The sequence below is a fragment of the Eumetopias jubatus genome, unplaced genomic scaffold (assembly GCF_037043125.1).
Source record: "Eumetopias jubatus isolate StellerSeaLion01/CBP00866 unplaced genomic scaffold, mEumJub1_p1.0 scaffold_12, whole genome shotgun sequence".
NCBI lineage: Eukaryota > Metazoa > Chordata > Mammalia > Carnivora > Otariidae > Eumetopias > Eumetopias jubatus.
The window spans coordinates 36241656-36267387 of record NW_028274818.1 but is presented as its reverse complement, the minus strand read 5'-3'; the positions used below and the strand labels follow the sequence as shown (position 1 = coordinate 36267387).

At 41.9% G+C, this 25732-nt stretch overlaps 1 protein-coding gene across 6 annotated transcripts in view; it reads right to left on the bottom strand.

Annotated features, from left to right (window-relative positions):
- Positions 1-25732, bottom strand: part of HHAT (hedgehog acyltransferase) — a 328768-nt gene that overhangs the window by 200542 nt on the left and 102494 nt on the right. For all 6 annotated transcript variants that reach the window (XR_015766435.1, XM_088016786.1, XM_088016784.1 and 3 more), the window contains one exon: positions 3233-3383. Coding sequence is in view for 5 of the 6 variants with exons in the window: in XM_088016786.1 (XP_087872912.1) it covers positions 3233-3383 (151 nt within the window). In the remaining variant the exon portion in view is untranslated. The remainder of the gene's footprint in view (positions 1-3232; positions 3384-25732) is intronic.

Below are 25732 nucleotides of genomic sequence, written 5' to 3'. Positions count from 1 at the left end.
TCACACAAGTGGGAATACACATACTCCTTAGGGTTTTGTTATGCATGCAAATATCTGAGCAGGAATTAAATGAAAGAAAAGAGCTAGAAGGGAAAAAAAATAAATAAACAAACTCATCAGGTCCTAACTTTCAGGTCTGGGCCATCTGGGTGAATAGCAATTTTTCATGACCAATTTGAACTAGCAGATCAAGGAACATTATCTCTCTGCTGATGGCCAATTTCATCTGTTCTATGATGTAGAGTTCAGATTCCTCTGATACGGTAGGCTGCTGGCTTCAAGTCTTCTCTCATTGTTAAGTGGACTGAAATATGCTGCAATCAGTCAGCATGGTGTTCAGGTGTGTAAACTGCCTTTAAAATGGGAGGCTAGGAGCGCCTGGGTGGCTCAGTCAGTTAAGCTTCTCCCTTCGACTCAGGTCATGATCCCCAGGTCCTGGGATCGAGCCCCACATCGGGCTCCCTGCTCAGCGGGGAGACTGCTTCTCCCTCTCCCTCTGCCCCTCCCCTGGCTTGTGCTTTCTCTTGCCACTCTCTCAAATAAATAAAATCTAAAATAAATAAACAAACAAACCTCATTCAGTGTGGACTTCCTAGAAGGTCAGGTAACCACTAGATAATCTGCGAAGACTATTTTTAAATTTCTTCCCTCCACTTCCCATCCACCCTTCCCTTTGTGTCACTGGATGACTGGCTGCCACTGCCCAGAATAATGGGCACGGTCCCCTTTCACATCTGTTCATGACTCAGTTCTTCCCGGACCTATATCCAGGAAGAGGAGACAATTCCCTGGCTGCAGCAAGACCTCGATAGATGGCCTAGAATTATTAATGTAAAGCTAGATGCAAATAGAAACTACAAATTCAAAACTTTATTTTCCCTCAATGTGCATTTCACAGAGAAAAGTCAGAGAGTGGGGACCAGGGCTGCTGTAGGGTCAGGCTACCAGATCCTGAATGGGAACATGGTAAACTTCCTCTGAAGGATGGAGGAATATCTGCAAACAGTGTAAAAGAGAAGTTATAATTTTTATTTTTTCAATTCAAAACTACTTCTTCAGAGCCTTAAGTTGTGCACTGTAGCGCAGAGTTGACCTCCCTTCCTAAATTCAACTACTTAATGTGGAATGCTCACTGTGTACAAACAACAAAGACCAAGGTGTTTCTAAGTATAACTGGCAAACTGGAAAACCTTTCAGCAAACTAAAAACCGTGAAGGGAAAAATCTACACCCATGTAAACTGGGGAAAAAAAAAAAAAAGCCAGGATAAAAGTCTAGGTCACCCCCAGGAAAGACCATGTTTGTCATTCTGTCACACACTCTCGTAAACACGTCCCCCTAGGACCGCCTCACTCCCAGGGCTCACCCTAGAGCTTCTAGCTCACAGCAACTTTTATGACTCTCTCACCCACATCTGTCTTAAAACTTTAACTGGAGTCTATACCATTTGAGTCTAGTTCTAATCGAAATGACAAAGGACTTGGCAGATATGCTCTCTCTGCCTTTGCTGTGTATAGACAACAGAGGGTACTGGACCAAAAAATAATTAATTAATAAAGGAGAAGAAGACAACTACTCTGAATGTGAAATACAGTCAACAGTCTAAACTGCCTCCTGTGACAATCAATGGGCTGAGATCTATGGACAAGAAGCCTGGGGCCAGCATGCCTGCCCAAGAGTCATGGGTTTTCATTACACCAACTGACACGAGAAGCCCTTTAGAAGAATATGCTTCCTAAGAACTGCATTAGGGCAAGCATTCACAAGGAGGCAGAGGAACCATGCTAGGTGCACACCAGTCACCAGTGACATGACCCCAAATCATGCTGGGTCCCAACCCATTTATTCAGTAAATTAATTTTATGAGTAGGTTAACAGAGCCTCCCAACCAGGTTCACCTTTTAACCAAGAACCACCCTGTGTCTCCCTGGCTAGAAAGAACCCCTTTGCTAGCATTCTCCAAGCCTGCCATTACAACTAGGCAACCTATGACATTTGATGAAGTAATTAAGGACAAATCAAAGCAATTATCTAACATTACTTGCAATAACCATATGAAATTTCTAATCCCAAGAAGCAAACTGAACCAATAATAAAATGTATTTACAGAGACTTTTAATTCAGCATCTATTATCAGTTGCCATGGAAAACTAGAATGTTGCAGGCTATCCAGCCCTTTTTTAATAGCAACATTAGATATGGTAATATTCACTGAGCTCTTCCTCTACCTGGGTCCTGGCTCTTCTGCCTACAGAGATGAAATATAAGGCCAAAGGCGCCATGTGAATGAGCCAGAACAGCAACTCTGAGCAGGGCCAAGGCTGGGGTGGAGGAAATGAAGGTGTCCAAGACATGCTGACCCCCACGACTGTGCAGGTCCCCAGGCTGAGCTTCCTCCATTAGGTGTGCAATTGCAAAAGCAAGCCCTGTCACTTGTTACATACTGGAAGTGATAAGAAACACACAGCAGCAAGCAAGCCCATCTGGAGAACAACAAGCAGAAACAGCAGGAGGGCTGAGGGATCCTTTGGAACAAAAGCTCCAGGCCAGCCATATATTTATGGAGCAAAATCAAGAAAAGTAAAAAAACTCAGAAAACACATCTGTCTGTCCATGTGCACCAGATATAGGAATAATAAAAGGATAAAAAGCTAACATTTACAAACATCTACAATGTGCCAAATGCCTTAAATTCATCAGCTTATTTAATATTCAAAACAACTCTTGAATATGGGTATTATCACCCTCACTATTATTATTGCCACTTAAGAGAGAAGAAAACTGAAACTTAGAGAAATTTATTATATTGTCCCAGATCTGGGAGCTAGTAAATGCCAACAGGGACTAATGCTATTATCCTAATTCTATTGTTTTTAATTGACAGTCCCACATATACAGAGATCATTTTCAAGAAAAACAGAGCAATAAAATAATACATTGCTGCATATCCCAAGTTAGTAAGAAACCATCTACACATCACCCTATGTGCATTTGTACAAAGACCTGGAGAGAAATTTTCTTATCTCACATATCTTCACAGCCTGGCAGTAATTTTGAGCAGTTCAGAAAGCACAGATTGTCATCCTATTAGACAGATGAAGAAACCCAAGTGCCAAACGTGGCTTGAGTGAGGGACAGAGAAAGGACGGTGGCCCAAACCGTTTGAAGCTCACCAAGCCATGGCTCCTCCCACTGGACATCCCCAGAGGGCTTTAATAAACCAAACTACTGACCTCCACATGCCGGTGAAACTGAACATGGTGCTCACACAGCGAGGTAGGGGCGGCGGCGTGAGTCCATCCAGGCGCATGAGCAGAGCTGGGACACCGAAGAGCACCAAGTACTTCAGATAGAAGAAGAGCACGTGGGCCAACGCCAGTCCTCCTGAAAGACAGAGGGAGCCATCAGACACAGCGATAAGCAATGGAGAAATCTCCTGCTCCTGAAAAATACACCACCTGCTCCCACTTCTCCACCCGTCCCCTTTCATTCCCTTACCTCACACGTTACTAAAGTTTCCCGCATTGGTTTTGAGCAGTAAGAATTTTGGATGAGCAAATATTGAAATATCCTTTATTACTGTGACAGGCAATAGGACATCTTAGCAGTCATGCTTTTACAGACACTACATTAAAAGTGTTTTATATATTTATGCATTTAAATTATATATACTTATATAAATTTATATATACAAGTATATATAATGAATTTAAAAACTACTAGAAAGGGAAAATCCTCTCCAAATCCTTCCAAAACCTCATGAGCTCACACCCACTAGTATGGCTAATTCAAAAAGTCAGATCAACACGGGTTGATGAAGATGTGGAGAAATTGGAACTGTCATACACTGCTGGCAAGAAAGCAAAATGGTGCAGCCACTTTGGAAAACTGCTTGGCATTTCCTGAAATGAATAAACTTAAAGTTACCATATGACCCGGCAATTCTACTTTTGGTATATACCCAAGAGAAAAGAGAACAGATGTCCACCCAGAAACTTATACCCAAATATTTGTAGTGATATAATCAACAGCAGCCAAAAGATAGAAATAACCCAAATATCCATCAACAGATAAATAAAATGTGGTCTATCCATACAATGGAATATTATGCTGCCATGAAACGGAATGAAATAGTGACACAAGCTACAACATGGATGAATCTTGAAATATCATGCTAAGTGAAATAAGCCAGTCATGAAAGATCACATATTATATTCCATTCATATGAAAGTCCAAAATAAGGTAACAGAGACAGAAATAGAAAGGTGATTAGTGGAGCATGGGTGCAGTCTGTGGTGTGGGTGCTGTCTGTGGCATCATCAGAATCTGAATCTTGAATTTTCTTAGGAGAGCATCTGGGCTTCAGAGTTCTTACCAGTGTTTATTTTTCTGGGGTCGATGTTAGTTACCCTGTTAGCATTTTGTTCTCTCATTCATCTATTCTCCTCTGGACAAAATGACAAGATGGAAAACTCACCTCAAAAAAAAAAAGAACAAGAGGCAATACTGACCGACTGCCAGGGACCTAATCAATACAGACATTAGTAAGATGTCAGAACTAGAGTTCAGAATGAAGATTATAAAGATACTAGCGGGGCTTGAAAAAAGCATGGAAGATACGAGAGAAACCCTTTCTGGAGAAATAAAAGAACTAAATCTAAACAAGTCGAAATCAAAAAGCCTATTAATGAAAAGCAATAAAAAATGGAGGCTCTAACTGCTAGGATAAATGAGGCAGAAGAGAGAATTAGTGATACAGAAGACCAAATGATGGAGAATAAAGAAGCTGAGAACAAGAGAGATAAACAACTACTGGATCACGAGGGCAGAATTCCAGAAATAAGTGACACCATAAATGAAACAATATTAGAACAATTGGGATCCCAGAAGAAGAAGAAACAGACAGAGGGGCAGAAGGTATATTGGAGCAAATTATAGCAGAGAATTTCCCTAATGTGGAGAAGGAAACAGGCATCAAAATCTAGGAGCCACAGAGAACCCCCCTCAAAATCAATAAAAACAGGTCAACACCCCGACATCTAATAGTAAAACTTATAAGTCTCAGAGACAAAGAGAAAATCCTGAAAACAGCTTGGGAGAAGAGATCTGTAACCTACAATGGCAGAAATATTAGATTGGCAACAGACCTATCCACAGAGACCTGGCAGGCCAGAAAGGACTGGCATGATATATTCAGAGCACTAAACGAGAAAAATATACAGCCAAGAATACTATATCCAGCTGGGCTGTCATTGAAAATAGAAGGAGAGACAAAAAGCTTCCAGGACAAACAAAAACTAAAAGAATTTGCAAACACGAAACCAGCCCTACAAGAAATATTGAAAGGGGTCCACTAAGCAAAGAGAGAGCCTAAAAGTAATCTAGACCAGAAAGGAACAGAGACAATATACAGTAACAGTTGACCTTACAGGCAATATAATGGCACTAAATTCATATCTTTCAATAGTTACCCTGAATGTAAATCGGCTAAATGCCCCAATCAAAAGACACAGGCTATCAGATTGCTGTCTGCAAGACTCATTTTAGACCCAAAGACACTTCCAGATTGAAAGTGAGGGGGTGGAAAACCATTTACCATGCTAATGGACATCAAAAGAAAGCTGGGGTGCCAATCCTTATATCAGACAAATTAGATTTTAAACCAAAGACTATAATAAGAGATGAGGAAGGACACTATATCCTACTTAAAGGGTCTATCTAACAAGAAGATCTAACAATTATAAATATCTATGCACCTAACATGGGAGCAGCCAATTATATAAGGCAATTAATAACAAAAGCGAAGAAACACAATGACAACAATACAATAATAGTGGGGGACTTTAACAACCCCTTCACTGAAACGGAGAGATCATCTAAGCAAAAGATCAACAAGGAAATAAAGACTTTAAATGACACACTGGACCAAATGGACTTCACAGATATATTCAGAACATTCCATCCCAAAGAAACAGAATACACATTCTTCTCTAGTGTCCATGGAACATTCTCCAGAATAGATCACATCCTAGGTCACAAATCAGGTCTCAACTGGTACCAAAAGATGGGGATAATTCCCTGCATATTTTCAGACCACAATGCTTTGAAACTAGAACTCAATCACAAGAAGAAAGTCGGAAAGAACTCAAATACAGAGGCTAAAGAGCATCCTACTAAAGAACAAATGGATCAACCAGGAAATTGAAGAAGAATTTAAAAAATTAATGGAAACAAATGAAAATGAAAACACAACTGTTCAAAATCTTTGGGATGCAGCAAAGGCAGTCCTAAGAGGAAAGTATATAGCAATACAAGTCTTTCTCAAGAAACAAGAAAGGTCTTAAATACACAACCTAACCCTACACCTAAAGGAGCTGGAGAAAGAACAGTAAATAAAGCCTAAACCCAGCAGGAGAAGAGAAATAATAAAGATCAGAGCAGAAATCAATGAAATAGAAACCAAAAGAACAGTAGAACAGATCAACAAAACTAGGAGCTGGTTCTTTGAAAGAATTAATAAGATTGATAACCCCTGCCCAGACTTATCAAAAAGAAAAGAGGAAGGACCCAAATAAATAAAATCATGAATGAAAGAGGAGAGACCACAACCAACACCAAAGAAATACAAACAATTACAAGAACATATTATGAGCAACTCTATGCCAGCAAATCAGATAATCTGGAAGAAATGGATGCATTCCTAGAGCTGTATAAACTACCAAAACTGAACCAGGAAGAAATAGAAAATCTGAACAGACCCATAACCACTAAGGAAACTGAAGCAGTAATCAAAAATCTCCCAAAAAGAGCCCAGGGCCAGATGGCTTCCCAGGGGAATTCTACCAAACATTTCAAGAATTAATACCTATTCTTCTGAAACTGTTCCAAAAAATAGAAATGGAAGGAAAACTTCCAAACTCATTTTACGAGGCCAGGATTACCTTGATCCCAAAATCAGACAAAGACCCCATCAAAAAGGAGTATTACAGACCAATATCCTTGATGAACGTGGATACAAAAATTCTCACCAAAATCCTAGCCAATAGGATCCAACAGTACATTAAAAGGCTTATTCACCATGACCAAGTGGGATTTATCCCTGGGCTGCAAGGTTGGTTCAACAGCTGCAAATCAGTCAATGTGAAACAATACATTAATAAAAGAAAGAACAAGAACCATATGATCCTCTCAATAGATGCAGAAAAAGCATTTGACAAAGTACAGCATCCTTTCTTCATCAAAACTCTTCAGAATATAGGGAGAGAGGTTACATACCTCAATATCATAAAAGCCATCTATGAAACACCCACAGCAAATATCATTCTCAATGGGGAAAAACTGAGAGCTTTCCCCCTAAGGTCAGGAACGCGGCAGGGATGTCCACTATCACCGCTGCTATTCAACATAGTATTAGACGTCCGAGCCACAGCAATCAGACAACAAAAAGAAATAAAAGCCATCCTAATTAGCAAAGAAGTCAAACTCCCATTCTTTGCAGATGATATGATACTGTATGTGGAAAACCCAAAAGACTCCACCCCAAAACTGCTAGAACTCATACAGGAATTCAGGAAAAGTGGCAGGATATAAAATCAATGCACAGAAATCAGTGGCATTCCTATACACCAACAACAAGACAGAAGAGAGAGAAATTAAGGAGTCGATCCCATTTACAATTGCACTCAAAACCTTAAGACACCTAGGAATAAATCTAACCAAAGAGGCAAAGAATATGTACACAGAAAATTATAAAATACTCATGAAAGAAATTGAGGAAGGCACAAAGAAATGGAAAAACGTTCCATGTTCATGGATTGGAAGAACAAATATTGTGAAGATGTCAATGCTACCTAAAGCAATCTACACATCTAATGCAATCCCTATCAAAATACCATCCACTTTTTTCAAAGAAATGGAACAAATAATCCTAAAATTTGTATGCAACCAGAAAAGACCCCGAATAGCCAGAGGAATGTTGAAAAAGAAAGGCGGCATCACAATTCTGGACTTCAAGCTCTATTACAAAGCTGTAATCATCAAGACAGCATGGTACTGGCACAAAAACAGACACAAAGATCAATGGAACAGAATAGAGAGCCCAGAAATGGACCCTCAACTCTATGGTCAACTAATCTTCGACAAAGCAAGAAAGAATGTCCAATGGAAAAAGAAAAAAGACAGTCTCTTCAACAAATGGTGCTGGGAAAATGGGACAGCCACATGCAGAAGAATGAAACTGGACCATTTCCTTACACCACACATAAAAATAGACTCCAAATGGTTGAAAGACCTACATGTGAGACAGGAGTCCATCAAAACCCTAAAGGAGAACACAGGCAGCAACCTCTTCGACCTCAGCCGCAGCAACTTCTTCCTAGAAACATCGCCAAAGGCAAGGGAAGCAAGGGCAAAAAATGAACTATTGGGACTTCATCAAGATAAAAAGCATTTGCACGGCAAAAGAAACAGTCCACAAAATCAAAAGACAACCGACAGAATGGGAGAAGATATTTGCAAATGACATATCAGATAAAGGGCTAGTATCCAAAATCTATAAAGAACTTATCAAACTCAACACCCAAAGAACAAATAATCTAATCAAGAAATGGGCAGAAGACATGAACAGACATTTTTCCAAAGAAGACATCCAAATGGCCAACAGACACATGAAAAAGTGCTCAACATCGCTCGGCATCAGGGAAATCCAAATCAAAACCTCCATGAGATACCACCTCACACCAGTCAGAATGGCTAAAATTAACAAGTCAGGAAATGACAGATGTTGGCGAGGATGCGGAGAAAGGGGAACCCTCCTACACTGTTGGTGGGAATGCAAGCTGGTGCGGCCACTCTGGAAAACAGTATGGAGGTTCCTCAAACAGTTGAAAATAGAGCTACCATACGACCCAGCAATTGTACTACTGGGTATTTACTCCAAAGATACAAATGTAGTGATCCAAAGGGATACATGCACCCCGATGTTTATAGCAGCAATGTCCACAATAGCCAAACTGTGGAAAGAGCCAAGATGTCCATCAACAGATGAATGGATAAAGAAAATGTGGTATATATATACAATGGAATATTATGCAGCCATCAAAAGGAATGAAATCCTGCCATTTGCAACAACGTGGTGGAACTAGAGGGTATTATGCTGAGTGAAATAAGTCAATCAGAGAAAGACATGTACCATATGATCTCACTGATATTAGGAATTCTTAATCTCGGGAAACAAACTGAGGGTTGCTGGAGTGGTGGGGGGGTGGGAGGGATGGGGTGGCTGGGTGACAGACATTGGGGAGGGTATGTGCTATGGTGAGCACTGTGAACTGTGTGACGAATCACAGACCTGTGCCTCTGAAACAAATAATAAATTATATGTAAAAAAAAAAAAGAAAGATAGCAGGAAGGGAAAAATGAAGGGGGGGAAATCGGAGGAGACGTACCATGAGAGACTATGGACTCTGAAAAACAAACTGAGGGTTCTAGAGGGGAGGGGGGTCGGGGGATGGGTCAGTCTGGTGATGGGTATTAAAGAGGGCACGTTCTGCATGGAGCACTGGGTGTTATGAACAAACAATGAATCATGGAACAGTACACCAAAACAAATTATGTAATATATGGTGATTAATATAACAATAAAAAAATTTAAAAAAAAAGAAAAAAAAAAAGCCCACAGCTAACATCATCCTTAAATAGGGAAAAACTGAGAGCTTTTCCCCTAAAGTCAAGAAGAAGACAAGGATGTCCACTCTCACTGCTTCTATTCAACATAGTACTGAAATCCTAGCCACAGCAATCAGACAACAAAAAGAAAGAAAAGGCATCCAAATTGGCAAGGAAGAAGTCAAACTTTCACTATCTGCAGAGGACATAATACTCTATATAAAAATTCTGAAAGACTCCAACAAAAACTGCTAGAACTGATACACGAATTCAGTAAAGTCCCAGAATACAAAATCAATGTATGGAAACCTATTGTATTTCTATACACTAATATAAGGCAGCAGAAAGAGAAACTAAGAAAACAATCCCATTTACGATTGCACCAAAAACAATAAGATACCTAGGAATAAACTTAACCAAAGAGGTGAAAAACCTGTACTCTGAAACTATAAAACACTGATGAAAGAAATTGAAGACAACACAAAGAAATGGAAAGACATACCATGCTCATGGATTGGAAGAACAAATACTGTTAAAATGTCTCTACTACCCAAAGCAATGTACATATTTAATGCAATCCTTATCATAACACCAACAGCATTTTCACAGAGCTAGAATCAACAAACCTAAAATTTCTATGGACCCACAAAAGATCCCAAAGAGCCAAAGCAATCTTGAAGAAGAAAAACAAAGATGGAGGCATCATAATTCTGGACTTCAAGTTATATTACAAAGCTCTAGTAATGAAAACAGTATGGCACTGGCACAAAAAATAGACACATAGATCAATGGAACAGAAAAGAAAATCCAGAAATGAACCCACAATTATATGGTCAATTAATCTTCAAAAAAGCAGAAAATGGAAAAAAGAATGTCTCCTCAACAAACGGTATTGGGAAAACTGGACTTTCTTACACCATACACAAAAATAAATTCAAAATGGGGGTGTCTGGGTGGTTCAGTCAGTTAAGCGTCTGACTCTTGATTTCAGCTCAGCTCTTGATCTCACTGTTGTGAGATCAACAATACCCATGTTGGGTGTGAAGCCTACTAAATGAATGACTGACTGAATGAATGAATGAATGATCAAAATGGATAAAACACCTAAATGTGAGACATGAAACCATAGAAATCCTAGAAGAGAACACAGACAGTAACTTCTTTGACACTGGCTATAGCAACTTCTTTCTACATATGTCCCCTGAGGAAACCACTGGAACTACATCAAAATAAAATGCTTCTGCACAGCAAACAATCAACAAAACTAAAAGGCAACCTATGAAATGAGAGAAGATATTTGCTAATGATATATTCAATAAAGGGTTAGTATCCAAAATATATAAAGAACTTTTAAAACTCAACACCCCAAAAATAAATAATCCAATTAAAAAATAGGCAGAAGAGATGAACAGACATTTCTCGAAAGACATACAGATGGCCAACAGACACATGAAAAGATGCTCATCATCACTTACCATCAGAAAAATGCAAATCAAAACTACAATGAGCTATCACCTCATACATGTCAGAATGGGTAAAGTTAACAACATAAAAAGCAACAGGTGTTGGTGAGGATATGAAGAAAAAGGAACTCTCTTGAAATGTTGCTAGGAATACAAACTGGTGCAACAGTATGGAAGTTCCTCAAAAAGTTAAAAATAGAACTACTCTATGATCCAGCAATTGCACTACTGAGTATTTACCTTGAGAATACAAAAACACTCATTCAAAGGGATACATGCACGCCTATGTTTATAGTGGTATTATCTACAATTAGCCAAGATATGGAAGCAGCCCAAGTTTCCACTGGGTGATGGATAAAGATGTGATGTGTGTATGTGTGTGTGTGTGTGTGTGTGTGTATACATATATATATATGCGCATAATGGAATATTATTCAGCCATAAAAAGAATGAAATCTTGCCATTTGCAAAGACATTGATGGAGTTAGAGAATATAATGCTAAGTGAAATAAGTCAGTCAGAGAAAGATATATACCATATCATTTCACTCATATGTGGAATTTAAGAAACAAAACAAATGAGCAAAGGGAAAAGAGAGAAAGAGAGAAACCAAGAAACAGATTCTTAACTATTGAGAACGAATTGATGGTTACCAGGAGGGAGGTGGGTGGGGGGATGGGAGAAACAGGTGATGCGGATGAAGGAGTGCATTTGCTGGGATAAGCTCCGGGTAGTGTACGGAAGTGCTGAATTACTAAACTGTACACCTGAAACTAACATAACACTGTGTGTGAACTACTTGGAGTTAAAATAAAAACTTAAAAAAAAAAGATTAATTAAGGAGAACAGAGACGAGGAACCGCAACACAAGGCAGAAGTGGTGCCATGACAGACTTGGAGATCTTCCTTTGCCGCTAAGGGTACAGGGAGGAAGGGCAGCTCACGTGCTGGGAAGCTTAACATCACTGGTCAGAGTTACCATGACGGTCAGTGTCCCACAGAGACACTGAAGAAAAGGTGTCGATTGCCTTATAGTAGTTATATAAGGTTCTGTATCGGGAGGAGGAGGACATGGATCAGGGCCAAGAAAGCCAAGAGAGTAAATGTGACTGATAGGGGAAGGGAGTGAGGGAACGGGCAGAAGCGAGGAATTGCTGCCAGGAGTTCCAGAAGGGCAAGCACCCAAGTCAAGAAGGGAAGAATGGTGTGCTGGTGAGAGGTGCAGGCAAAGCTCTTGGCAAGCTTGTCCAGCCTGAAGAGACCAAGGAGGTCAAAAGAATTCAATCATTTCTAGTCATTGAGTTCTGGGAATAAATGACTACAGCAAATTCTCCAGTTTCAACCTGTATCTAAGGATTTCGACTTGAACCTATAGCCCCACCAGGTAGGAGCCAGTGTCCCCACCTGCTGGACTCAGCAGGATAAATGACCTGCTGAAGGAGGAACTGGTTGGAACCCAGAAGGATATTCAGACTCATCCAGGGCAACCCCCCCCAAGCTGAATCTCCAACTGAGGTGCATACCTGTCTACTTACCTGAGCGGTTGGTATCACAAGACTTTCTACTGATACTACAGTAAATATACGCTCAAGGCCACCTATAGCTGGTAGTTGACCCTCCAGGACTCAAAAAAGAGGGTGCTCCCAGGGACCAGGCTGCCCTTGCCCGTGAGCAGTTCCCAGTGGAAGGTTCAAAGGCTGTTTCTAAGAAATGCAAATACTGAGTATTCAGTGCAATAACTCCAAACCAAGGAGTGGAAGGGCAGACAAAAAGGAGACAAAAAGGCAATGAGTTGGAGACGCTAGAGAAGCAGTAACCCAAGGGCCCCGACTCCCCAAATTGGAGATGAACAAAGAGCATGGACAGACTCAGTTGGTTCAAAAGTGATCTCGGGGATGTAAAATTCTGGCTGCATGTTTTCTTTCTGAGCGATGGTACAGGAGAGGACAAAGAGGCCATGCTGTAGTCCTCAGGTGGGTCTCCATGGAGACCCATTCCAGGAGAGGCAGCAGCCAAACAAACAGCCAAACCAAGGGATGAGAGCTGGGCCCCTCTGATGGGAGGCCTCAGAACTTTGCCCTCTCTGCACACTTCATGGTCGTGAGGCTGGGGATCTACAACACCCTCCATACATGGCTTCTCAACAGTTCTAGTTCATTTCCCATGGGTCTTGTTAGCCACCACTGAAAACAATAGTCACATGTGTAGTAAAAGTGTAAAACACATGAGGGCAAAAAACACCGAACTCAGATAGCAAAGCATCAAAATTCAAACTATAATCTACATCTGGTCTCTACTGGAAAAGTTGCTTTTCAGAATTTTCAGGTCATTTGGCCCTGTGTAAATCTCCTCCTGTTCCCACCTTCCTTAAGTCTTAGGTAGCTAAACAGTTACTGTTTAGGGGAAGTGCAGAAATGCAGTTAGGATGGGTAACCAAGGTGGCTTCGACTATGGTGGTAATATTTTATTTTTTAAACTAAGCGATGTGGGTGGTTCAGTCAGTTAAGGGTCTGCCTTCAGCTCAGGTCATGATCCCAGAGTCCTGGGATCGAGCCCCAGGTCAGGCTCCCTGCTCAGCAGGGGAGTCTGCTTGTCTCTTCCCTTCTGCCCCTCCCCCCCTTGCCCACTCATGCTCTCTTAAAAAAAATAAATTAAGTGATGGATAACCACACATTCGCTACATTCTCTTCTAACTTTTAAAAAATATCCTGTGTGTGTTTGTGTGTGTGTGTGTGTGTGTGTGTGTGTGTGTGTGTGTGTGTGTGTAAAATATAGTCTCAACTGCCAGGGCAAGTTCACCAACAAACCAGCTTCTGAGAGTGCAGTACTACTGCTCCTAACTAGCAGGCAGCGCCTACGAGGTCTACGTGACAAGCAGTTTTTGGCATCCAACCTCATTCTCAGGACAGACTCTCTGTGGGTATTATGACCACCCACATCACACAGATAGGAACTTGGGCACACAAAGGTTACAAAACTTGCCCAAGAGCACACAGCAGTAAGTAGCAGAGCTGGGACTTGAATTTGGGTCTGCTACCTCAATGCACCACATTTACTAGATTCACATTCTCTGAGAGCAGACTCGACGGAAGAGAGTTTGAGTGAGGCAGACCAGATGGCAGGACAACGAGGGGGCTGTCAGAGGCAGCCGAAGGAGATACTGCAAGCAGGAAAAGAAATGCAGAGACAGAGCTCTGAAGATCCTCAGGAAAGCCAGCCTCAAGGAGCACACTGTAAGCAAAGATGTCTAAGAAACAAATACACAAGGCAGTCCACTGTGGTAAGCAACTCCAGACTCACAGAGTTGAGAATTCTGATCCTCTTAGCATCAAGATGAGTAGTTATTAACTCAGAAACAAAGGAGAGTTTACCTCCCAAAATGCTCAATCTTAGGACATATTGGAAAATCTAGTTTGGATAGCCTTCTCCTTATTAGGTTTAAACCAAGTTTAAGACTTCAAAGAAAGGATATGTTTTTGGGAAGCGGAACTGAGTATTAAATCCTATTTGCCCGTCCTCTTTAATTATAAATTATTAATGTCTCAGGGGGAAAGGCTGTAAGCCACAATATATCACACTTAAGATCAATATAATTGTCTAGCAAAAATACTGAATACTTCACAAAACATATCTTTAAGTAAAATCAAGGTGTTCCAGAAGCATTTTCATAAGGCAAAATAAATTTTAAATCTTTTTTTAAAAAATTGACTATAGGGGACACCTGGGTGGCTCAGTCTGTTAAGCATCTGCCTTCAGCTCATGTCATGATCTCAGGGTCCTCGGATGAAGCCCTGTATCAGGCTCCCTGCTCAGTGCGAAGCCTGCTTCTCCCTCTCCCTTTGCTGCTCCCCCTGCTTGTGTTCTGTCAAATAAATAAATAAAATCTTTAAAAAATAATAAAATAAAAAATAAATAAAAACTGACTATAGTAGCATAACAGAATAAGCCCTTCCCATTCCCAAACTGTGAGGGAAGAAAACCCCACAGAGCAGAAGCAAAGCAATCACACACACACACACATAGTGCTACCTAAGACTTAGGAAGATGGGAACAGGAGGAGATTTACACAGGGCCAAATGACCTGAAAATTCTGAAAAGCAACTTTTCCAGTAGAGACCAGATGTAGATTATGGTTTGAATTTTGATGCTTTGCTATGACTCACTTTGCCCAGTAGAAGGGCTCTGGAAAATCTATGTGCCAAAAGAACTAGAAATCAACTACTAATTATTCTACTGCAAATCCTTCAAGGAGCAAAAAATCCCTCTAGAAAGCAAGTAATTGCCTCCCTCAAGTATTCAACAAATTCAGATTTCCATACATCAACTTCGCTTAAAAGAAATATAGACCTATTTTATGTCATCTAAGAAGGTCCCCTGTATGCTAAGTTACCTGGGCATAATAATGGGTTAGGAAGCGATCGGCAAAGATCACAGTGTTCTGAGGTATGCTGGAGGTGGGAGGAAAGGAACTAGCTGGTGTTACAAATAAGAACTGTGGTGTAACTTGCTACCCTTTATAATGCTACATCAGGCCGGCATCTCTTCCATTCTTCAATCAGGCACCATGAAATTACCCTCACACCACACAGAGTATCTGTAATTGAACAGTCAAGTTCCACAGTAGTAAATCCCAGAGTAGCTCTGGGTTCACACTGCATTAATTTCAAATAACCTCGGAATTCTAATCCAAGGAGAGAATTTATAAAAATTATTTTTTTCTACTGAATCTCAAAGCTTAGAATGTTTAATGCCTCCAAAGGGTGGGAAGAGAAGGAGAATCTCATGCATTCTGACATGTGTTTGTGTCCCCGGTTTTCAAAACAGACATCAGATGTCAAGTGTCTTATCTCTCTCCCCTCGTTGTGATTTGCAGAAGGAGAAAAAGCAAATAAATGACTTGGTTAGCATTTCATTAACATTTAGATAGGTGCACAGACATTATTTCAACAACAGCTGGTACTTAAGTTATGTGCTAAAAAAAACAAAACAAACCCTCTGACTACATGCACTCAGGAGATGGGTCCCTAAACTCCGACCACTGAGCAGTTAAGATTGCAAAGAGGACTCTAATGTACACTCCACGGAGTTTTACTATATCTTTACCATGGAAAAAACAACCAACTTTCAACCATTTTCACCTCCTCACTTCTTGGCTCACTCTCCAATCACTTGCAAAGCTCTTTTCTATCCCTATAATCTCATCTACCTCAATTTACCACTGTGAAACACCATTCTATAATGAACTCAAGAAATGAAACCTTTTTAAGCTCTTTTAAAGAGAAACCATAAATTACCACCTTTGCCCCCCCTTATTCCTAGACTGTCAAGGTATGGTTATAGTCTGTCATGTTGTGTCTCCATATAAGATTCTGGTGTTCAAAAGAAAATGGCCAAACCCCTAGAACATACAATACGAAGAGAGAAGCCTATTGTAAACTACAGACTGTGTGTGATTATGATGTGTCCAAGTGGGTTCATCAGTTATAACCGATGAACCCTCTCTGATGGAGGATGCTGATAGTGGGGGAGTCTGTATGTGTGGGGTTGGGAGGGATATAGTAAATCTCCATACCTTCCCCTCAATTTCATTATAAACCTAAACTGCTACAAAAAAAATAGTCTTTTTTTAAATAGAAAGCAAGAGAAGAAAATAGTACTTATTACCTTTTAAAGATACTACTGAAATATTTATAAATAATAAGACACCTGGGATTTGCTTCAAAACAATGTGGAAGAGAATAAGGATTAAAGAAAATTGGCTGTGATTTGATAATTACTGAACCAGAGTGATGAATACATGGAGGTTAATAATATGTTTATGCCTTTAATTTTCTAAAATACCAAGTTTTTTTTTTAAGATTTTACTTATTTATTTGAGAGAGAGAGAACATGAGAGGGGAGAGAGTCAGAGGGAGAAGCAGACTCCCCACTGAGCAGGGAGCCCGATGTGGGACTCGATCCCAGGACTCCAGGATCATAACCTGAGCTGAAGGCAGTTGCTTAACCAACTGAGCCACCCAGGCGCCCTAAAATACCAAGTTTTAAAAGGGGTAGATTAAGAGTCTCTCCTGAACCCTGAATTTTAGCCAGGAATGTGCAACTTCTTCCTCACACACCAACCAAATGCACTGCAGGAGACAATGAGCAAAATGGACTTATGTCAGCACAATTCCACCTCTGTGCTCACCCTATGAGCAGAGAAAAAAATGGAAAGTGTAAAAGAGAGGCAAATTAGAGAAAGGAGAAGGGGGAGAATGCCATGAAGCAGAATAAGGAACTTGCTCATTATCAGTCCTTGAATCACTGGGAACTGGCAGACTTTGAAGTAGGTCTCCTTAGAACAAGATGCCCCACCACAATCGTCATCAATTACAACAATGTTTCTCAAATTTATCTGCTCCTAAGAATCAACTGGGGTAAGAGTTGATCCCACAGAGATTCCCAGGCTTCTCCTTGACAGATTCTGATTTAATAAGTTGGGTCAGGGTCCTGAAATCTGAATGCAAAATAAGTACAGATCTTCCTTGACTTACAATGGGGTTACGTTCTGATAAACCCATCATAAGTTGAAAATATCATATGTCCAAAATGCATTTAATACACCTATGAACATCATAGCTTAGCCTCACCTACCTTAAATGTGTTCACTTATATTAGCCTACAGTTGAGCAAAATCATCTAACACAAAGCTTAAAATAAAGTGTTAAATATCTCATGGCTACATAGTCATAAAGAACAGTTCTGTGGGGGCACCTGGGTGGCTCAGTCGTTAAGCGTTTGCCTTCGGCTCAAGTCATGATCCCAGGGTCCTGGAATCGAGCCCCACATCGGGCTCCCTGTGGAGAGGGAGCTTCTCTCTCTCCCACTCCCCCTGCTTGTGTTCCCTCTCTCACTGTCTCTCTCTCTGTGTCAAATAAATAAAATCTTAAAAAAAAAAAAAAGAACAGTAGTGTGGCAGTTGTCTACCCTCGTGATCACATGGCTGACTGAGCTGCGGCTCATCACGGCTGCCCAGCATCACGAGAGCATATCCTATGGGATATTGTCAGCCCAGGAAAAAACTGAAATTTGTAATTCAAAGTATGGTTTCTACTGAACGCCCATTGCTTTTGCATCATCCTAGAGTCAGAAAGTTTTAAGTCAACCCACGGTAAGTCAAGAACCATCTGTAGCAGGAAGCTGCGGTCAGTCAAGTCTGAGAAATTCTAAATTAGAGGATGCACACCCTACTACTTTTCCCCACATATAAAAATACGCATCAAAGTGTGACATAGCAATTTTCTTGAGGAAGGTGAGGTTACCTTTCTGCTGTTCATTTTTTTCTGACTTTCATGTACAGAAAAGGAAAAAGGTGTCTCTCCTGCTCCATCTGTTTGTTATATGTCAGAACTTCAAAGGAATGCTCCAAACTCACTCTGACATTCATCACTGAGTTATCCAAAAAGAGAACATGCAAGGAATTCCAAAGGAAAATCTTGTGCCACAGGATTGACCTTTAATTTTATTAGCTAAAAGCTGCTATAATTTTGACAACCACAATTTAACTGTGAAGAAACGATGTTCTGCTAGCCTGAGGGGAGATCAGCAGTCACGGAGGCACAATCTAATGCTCTCGTTAGAGGAGAGAGCCCTAAGTTTCTCTGCAGAGTTCTGCTAAAATAAATAACCTCCACCAAAAGTTGTATTACAAACAACTCTTAGCAAAACTTAATTCCATGATGTAAGGAGTAGTATAAGAGAAAAAAACTCAGGCGCCTGAGTGGCACAGTCGTTTGAGCATCTGCCTTTGGCTCGGGTCATGATCTCAGGGTCCTGGGATCTAGTCCTATGTCAGGCTCCCTGCTCAGTGGAGCCCCTCCCCCTGCTCGTGCACACACTCTCTCTCTCTCTTTCTCTCAAATAAATAAATAAATAAAATCTTTTAAAAAGAGAGAGAGAATCAAAAACTAATGATGTAATGTATGGTGATTAACATAACAATAAAAAATTTTAAAAAAGAGAAAGAGAGAGAGAGAAAACTAAAATACTGCCAGTTATCAAAGCCTCCTCAAAGGCTGAATCCTCAAGTAATTCTCAAAACTGCTAGCATTTTAGGGAAAAAAATTGTCAAAGTAACTAAGCTATGTTATATATTTTATCTACATATTTATTTAATCTATAGATTCATTACAATATGTTCTCTCTACTGTGATAGTCCTTGAGGGATGTGAAAATGATTTAAAATGTACCAATTATAAAAGATAAATGATTTTTTTAACCCTTCAGAGGAGGAAGCTTATACTCTGAGCACCTCCCCTTTCACAGAAGGAGAATTTTTTGAAAAGCAGGATGTGTCCCCGTCCCCAGCAACCTGGATCTTCTACACATCATCTGCCCCAATAGCTTTAATAGCCACCCATTCACTACTGAGCTCCTATTGTGAACACTGACGTGTCCCCTAAATCCCACAATTGTAGGTGCAATCACCTCTGGACGTCTCCACTTCATTCCACACCTCCAGTCCCATGTGATATCTGGCACCCAACAGGTGCCTAATGAAGGTTTGGGGAATGAATGAGTGGGTAATGATTTCCTTCTGGAGGCTTAATGAAACTTTGTTGAATTGATTTGCATTAAATGACCATCATTTTTTCATTGATCACAATTAGATCTGAGGAAAGCTCATACTTAAATTAACACTTCGCAATCATCAAGCCCATCTAAACTCCCTTAATATGCTTGTGATACCAAGTTAGTGACAACTCAGGACGAGAACACTCAATTTCTCTCTCCTAATCAAGAGGAATTCATTATGGTAGTGGGGGGGGGTGGAGGAAGGCATCGTCTAAATCTGAGGGAGCAGGGGAAGTAGCCCAGGAGTGAGCTGTTTGGAAGGAAGAGTCAGCTGGGTGAAGGAAAGAATGTGTGCGAGCAAGGATGTGTGCAGAGCAGGGGGGTGTGAGACAGCCCAGCACACTGGGGCGGGGCAGGGAGCATTTGCCCTGCTGGTGATGTGGCTTCAGCAGCAAGACAGGCGTGGTCAGAAAGGGTCAAGCACAACTTGATAGGAAAAGATCCGAGAAACCAAGCAAGAATGTGAGCTGGATTTGTTTGGTGTTTTAGAAAGATTGGTCGGTAAGAAAACTGGAGATGGCTGTTGTTCATGAAGGGAGAGGGGCAGGAAAGCAGCAGGACAGAGGGGAGGATGGAGCAGCACGGCTGGAGAACAGTCTGCGCTTCCGGCGTGGCAGGAGAACACCGAGCCCCAGGTGTCAACTGTCAGTTGTCTGGGGCCTTTCTTCCAAACCTTTAGTAAAGTCCCCTGCCACACACAACTGCTTCATCTGAACAGACCTGTGTGTGTGTGTGTGTGTGTGTGTGTGTGTGTGTGTTGTACACAAATCAAGAACCAAGGACCATGTGATAATCAGAGCAATGCACAGCAGGGACAGCAATGGTCCTTAAACAGAACTAATTCCACAGAAGCGAGGGAGGAGAGGCAGAGGAGGCCACGAACTGGGAGTCTCAGAAGAGCCCTGGCCTCCGCTCAGTTCAGGGAACGAGGAGTCCACCTTATCTAGAAATTAAGGAGCTGGGAGACACTGCTGAAATCCAGTGACAATATGATCTACAGACTATATATAAAACTATGTCCTACATAAAATCTGGAAACTATAATAAATTAAGAATTTTTAATTTTGCCGGGGTAGTTCATGAAAAGAACTTAAAGTGGTAAGACTCAGGGATGTTGTGAAAACGGAGATGAAAATGGTACCTTTGATAGACCTCCTCTTTCTGGTCAAGAAGCAACACTATCACCTCACCACCACCTCAATGCATTGCAAATTGCCTGGGAGGCTGAATATTAGACTAATAAAATGTTGTCTAATTTGCATTGCTCAAATGACTACCTAGCTTTTACTGCCACCTACTGGCCCTTTCCAGTATGTCTACCCTGAACTCCACACTGATCACACAGGCGCACGTACACGCCCACACACACAAAATTGATTGCTACATTCAAGAATCTCCAGAAAGAGCATCAAATTAAACCATGATCACACTGAAAATGGAAAGCTGTGATACCTACTGGGAGCCCCTGGACAAGGCAGCTGTACATTGATAAAGTCACCCCAGGCAAGCTGATCTCCCTGTCAGCACCCTGAGAGCCAATCTGTATCAGGAGGCATTTGCGTACTAATCAAGCTCACAGGGACAAATCTGTAATACCAGAAGGCCAATCGCCAATTAAGAGTGAGAAATATCACCTCCAAGGTAACAGGGGCCTCACATTTTCCTATGCAAGCCTCTTTTCTCTCTGGGCCAACGACACAGGAAATCAAATTACACACTCAAGGAGTTGCTTGGTGAGGAAGAAATCAAGACCAGGGCATTGGCCAGAGAAAATGAATATTTAAAGTCATCCAGCTCTGAGAGATGAAGGCATCTTCCCCACAACAGGGATATTCTGCCACTGGACATGACAAAGCAAATGGTTGGAACAGGGTATCCCTCCCAGTCAATGCTTGAATGGGAATTGTCAGGACTTTCTTTTGGATGTTTCTCTGTCTAGTTATGACCAAACCAACAACCTTTCTGGTTGGCAGAATCTTTCCATGGGTATGATAAAGCTTCCAATGAAGTGGTCATCAGTAAAGGCAAGACCCACATCTCTGATCCACTGTGCACTGATACAGTAATCTGGTCTTTGTAAAAGGCTGTATTTTCCCTATTCCCAAGCTTTCAGAGGCACCCCCTGGCAGTCCCATGTACTTCCACTAAACAAGTAATGACAATTTCCATTTGCTGAAGAATTACAAGTTTACAAAGAGCTTGCATATCCATTACCATAGCTAGTCCTCTCAAGCACCCTTTGGGGTTCTTTGGGTAAGAGCTATGATTCTTATTTAAAAGATAAAGATGGGGTACCTGGGTGGCTTAGTCAGTTAAGCATCTGCCTTAGCTCAGGTCATGATCCCAGAATCCTGGGATCAAGCCCCGCATCGGGCTCCCTGCTCAGAGGGGAGCCTGCTTCTCCCTCTCCCCCTCCCCCTGGCTCATATTCTCTCTCTCTCTCTCTCTCTCTCTCAAATAAATAAATAAAATCTTCAGGACACCTGAGCGGCTCTGTCAGTTAAGCATCTGCCTTCAGCTCAGGTCATGATCTCAGGGTCCTTGGATAAAGCTCTGCATTGGGCTCTCTGCTCGGCAGGGAGTCTGCTTCTCCCTCCCACTCTCCCTCTGTGCTCTCCCTCTTTCTCTCTGTCTCTCTCAAATAAATAAATAAAATCTATTAAATAAATAAAATCTTGAAAGAAAAAGACAGTAAGATAAGTGGTTTTTCCAAGGTCACAGAATTACTGAATATAGAGTAAAGACTAAAACTCAGATCTTCAAACCCCAAGTGAGTCTACTGAGGACATCTGCTCTAAACAGTAAATAGTGCCTGACCGACTGCACCATATGTAACAAATAGTGTCAATTATTAGCTACCTACTATTCTAGGCACTGGGAACACCAAGATGACCAATTTAAACAAGGCTCCTACTTCCATCATCATACAAATAATAAGTGGTGAGAGACAAAAAGGAAAAATTCAGATGGTGATCAGCCCAGTGCAGAGAACAGGATGATGTAAAATGCTGATTGGCTCTTTCTTCTTAGGAAATAGCTTCTCTTTGCAGGGGAAAGCTTCTCTTAGGAAATGACACTTCATCTGAGACAAGAATGAGGAGAAGTCATACGATGATAAAGGGGAAGAGCATTCCAACCTGAAGGGACAATTAATAAAAATGCCCTATGGTGGGACCATCCCTGTCCGGAGAGAAGCCTGTGTGGTGGAGTGCAAAGGGCAAAGTGATAGGAGACAAATCAGGGATGTGGCTAGGAGCCAAACCACAGAGCATGTTGTTAAAAGACCAGTCTGGTTTTAGTCAATGCACAGTGGGAAGCCATCACACTATTAAAGAAATGTGCAGCTTTTCAATGGAGTTACACACCATTCTAGAACAGCTTTTACACCCCAGAATCCCAAAGTCTCATAACCCTGCTACTCCTGGTGCTCAATGATTCAGATCTTCTATTAATATCGAATGTTTTCCAAAACCCATCCATAGGATGTATTTGAAAGACTCTGAAAACAACTGATCTTGCAGGAAGGAAAAAGGTTTGTCCCATATAAGAACCCATATTTATAAGTGGTGGGTTCACAACCTCAACATTCAGGCAAATCAAGCTCCGTGAAGCCCAGCAAGGCCCCCATGGGGCACTGGCTGTCTTTTAGCAGAGCTCGGTTCAGGAACACTGGGGGCAACAGCTAAGGCTCCACGCCTCACCCACCCTGACAGCGGCATCTCCCTCAGGGCTCAAGCCCGTCCTGCTCTCCCGTAGTTCACTGCTCAGATGGCAGCCTGACAGCTGCTTTCTCTGGAACTCAAAGATAAAACCTGTGGCTGTCCTGTAGCAAAGGAATGCTCAAAACGCCCCAAGAGGGGGCACAGGGAAAGAGAATCAGGAAGGGAGGGAGGGTGATGGGGCGGGGGGGACCTATGCCTTCTAAACAGAAACTCACTGCATAAAACAATCACAGTCCTCCACACCCCACAGTTCAAACACTGCTGAAGCTAGGAGAGAAAAATGGCCCTATCCAAAGACCAGGGGAGGGGCGCCTGGGTGGCTCAATCGTTGAGCGTCTGCCTTTGGCCCAGGTCATGATCCCAGGGTCCTGGGATCGAGTCCCACGTCGGGCTCCCTGTTCAGCGGGAAGCCTGCTTCTCCCTCTCCCACTCCCCCTGCTTGTGTTCCCTCTCTCATTGTCTCTCTCTCTGTCAAAAAATAAACAGAATCTTAAAAAAAGGGGGGGGGGGCAGCACAATTTAAAAAATAAATAAATAAAATTAAAAAAAAATAAAGACCAGCATGGCATGGAGTAGCCTAGCCTTTAACCTGGGAAATCACCCTCAGGACATCGTCAGGGATGATCAAAAGGGCTTATGTAACTATGTTCGCTGAAGCATTATTTATAACAGGGCAAAATTCAAGCCAAGGATCAACAACAGAGAGTTGGTTGACTAAATTACAGCAAAGCCATGGGAAGGAATACCATAAAAATGGCAAAAATCATACTTCAAAAGAATAGAATCTGTAAGAATATTTCATCATATAAGGAAAAATTCAGAATATATTGAGCTTAAAAAGTCGGTTGTAAGGAAAACGGGGCAATGAGCAAATCCTTGTAAAAATCTAGACAAGAAACCAAAGGTAAGGGCGCCTGGGTGGCTCAGTCGGTTAAGCGTCTGCCTTCAGCTCAGGTCATGATCCCAGGGTCCTGGGATCAAGTCCCGCATCGGGCTCCCTGCTTGGCGGGGGGGCCTGCTTCTCTCTCTCCCTCTGCTGCTGCTGCCCTTGCTTGTGTTCTCTCTCTGTCAAATAAATAAATAAAAACTTCCGAAAGAAAGAAACAAACAAACAAACCAACCAACCAACCAACGGTAAATGGGTCAAGTAGATGGCGTCTGGGAAAAGAGACTCACTTTGATTCCCCACTCTGAGGCACTGCTAGTATGCACACTGGTGAGCAAGCCAACTCACTAAAAACTCCTTTGCGCAAGTCTGGCATCAGGAAGGTGCTGAGAAAGATCCATCAGTGAGCAAGGTGCCTTTTGGCAAAAACATTGGGCGGGCACCTCTGTAAAAATATTGAGTGTGCTTTCTGCCCGCAGGGGGTGCAGTGGGCTTCAGATTTCCCCCTCCCCCCACCTGCCCTGCCCCAGGAGGCCTCCTTGGCAACTCCTACATGTAGGTTCAGACCACTCAACAGCAAGTGGCTGTGGTCTAACATCAACACTGTGTTTTAAAACTCACTACAGTCCCCCACCTGTTCCTCATTTCTGACCCTCCATCCATGTCACGCGCACCCCCAGCTCCCTGCGGCAGTCACCGAGACACTGCCAAGGATCAGCATCAGCCAAAGCGCCAGAGCCAAGTGAGAGCAGAGAAGGCAGCAAAAAGAACAAGGGCCTGAGCAGAGACACCCTTGGCTACCCGCTAGGATTGCACCAATCAGCTGTGATGCTGAAAAAACCACCGGGCCTCTCTGAGCCTCCACTTCCCAATCTGTAAAACGAGAGTGTTAAACAATCTGTGAGATCTAATTTGGCTCTAAGATTCCAAAGTTCAAAATATCTCAAGATACCTGGGTGGCTCAGTCGTTAAGCATCTGCCTTCGGCTCAGGTCATGATTCCAGGGTCCTGGGATCCAACCCCGCATCATCATAGGGCTCCCTGCTCAGTGGGGGGCCTGCTTCTCCCTCTCCCTCTGCCCATCACCACCCCCTTCTCAAATAAATAAATCAATCTTAAAAAAATAAAAAAAAGAAGAATCAGCATGCTAGAATCCAGAAACACTGGAGTAACTGAAAGCTCACAACAAATCTCAGCAGAAATCTTAGAACAGGAAGCAAAGTGCTGTGCTCAATTTTCAGAAGTCCTCTACATCCTCGGGAGAGAGGATGACAGGCAATGGTTAGTTTAACCCCAGGTCTAGGTCTATAGAAACCAGCACATACATTCATGTAGCGCAGCAGCTGAGAAAAAGTGGTCAGTTGCTTTCAATCATCAACTGGT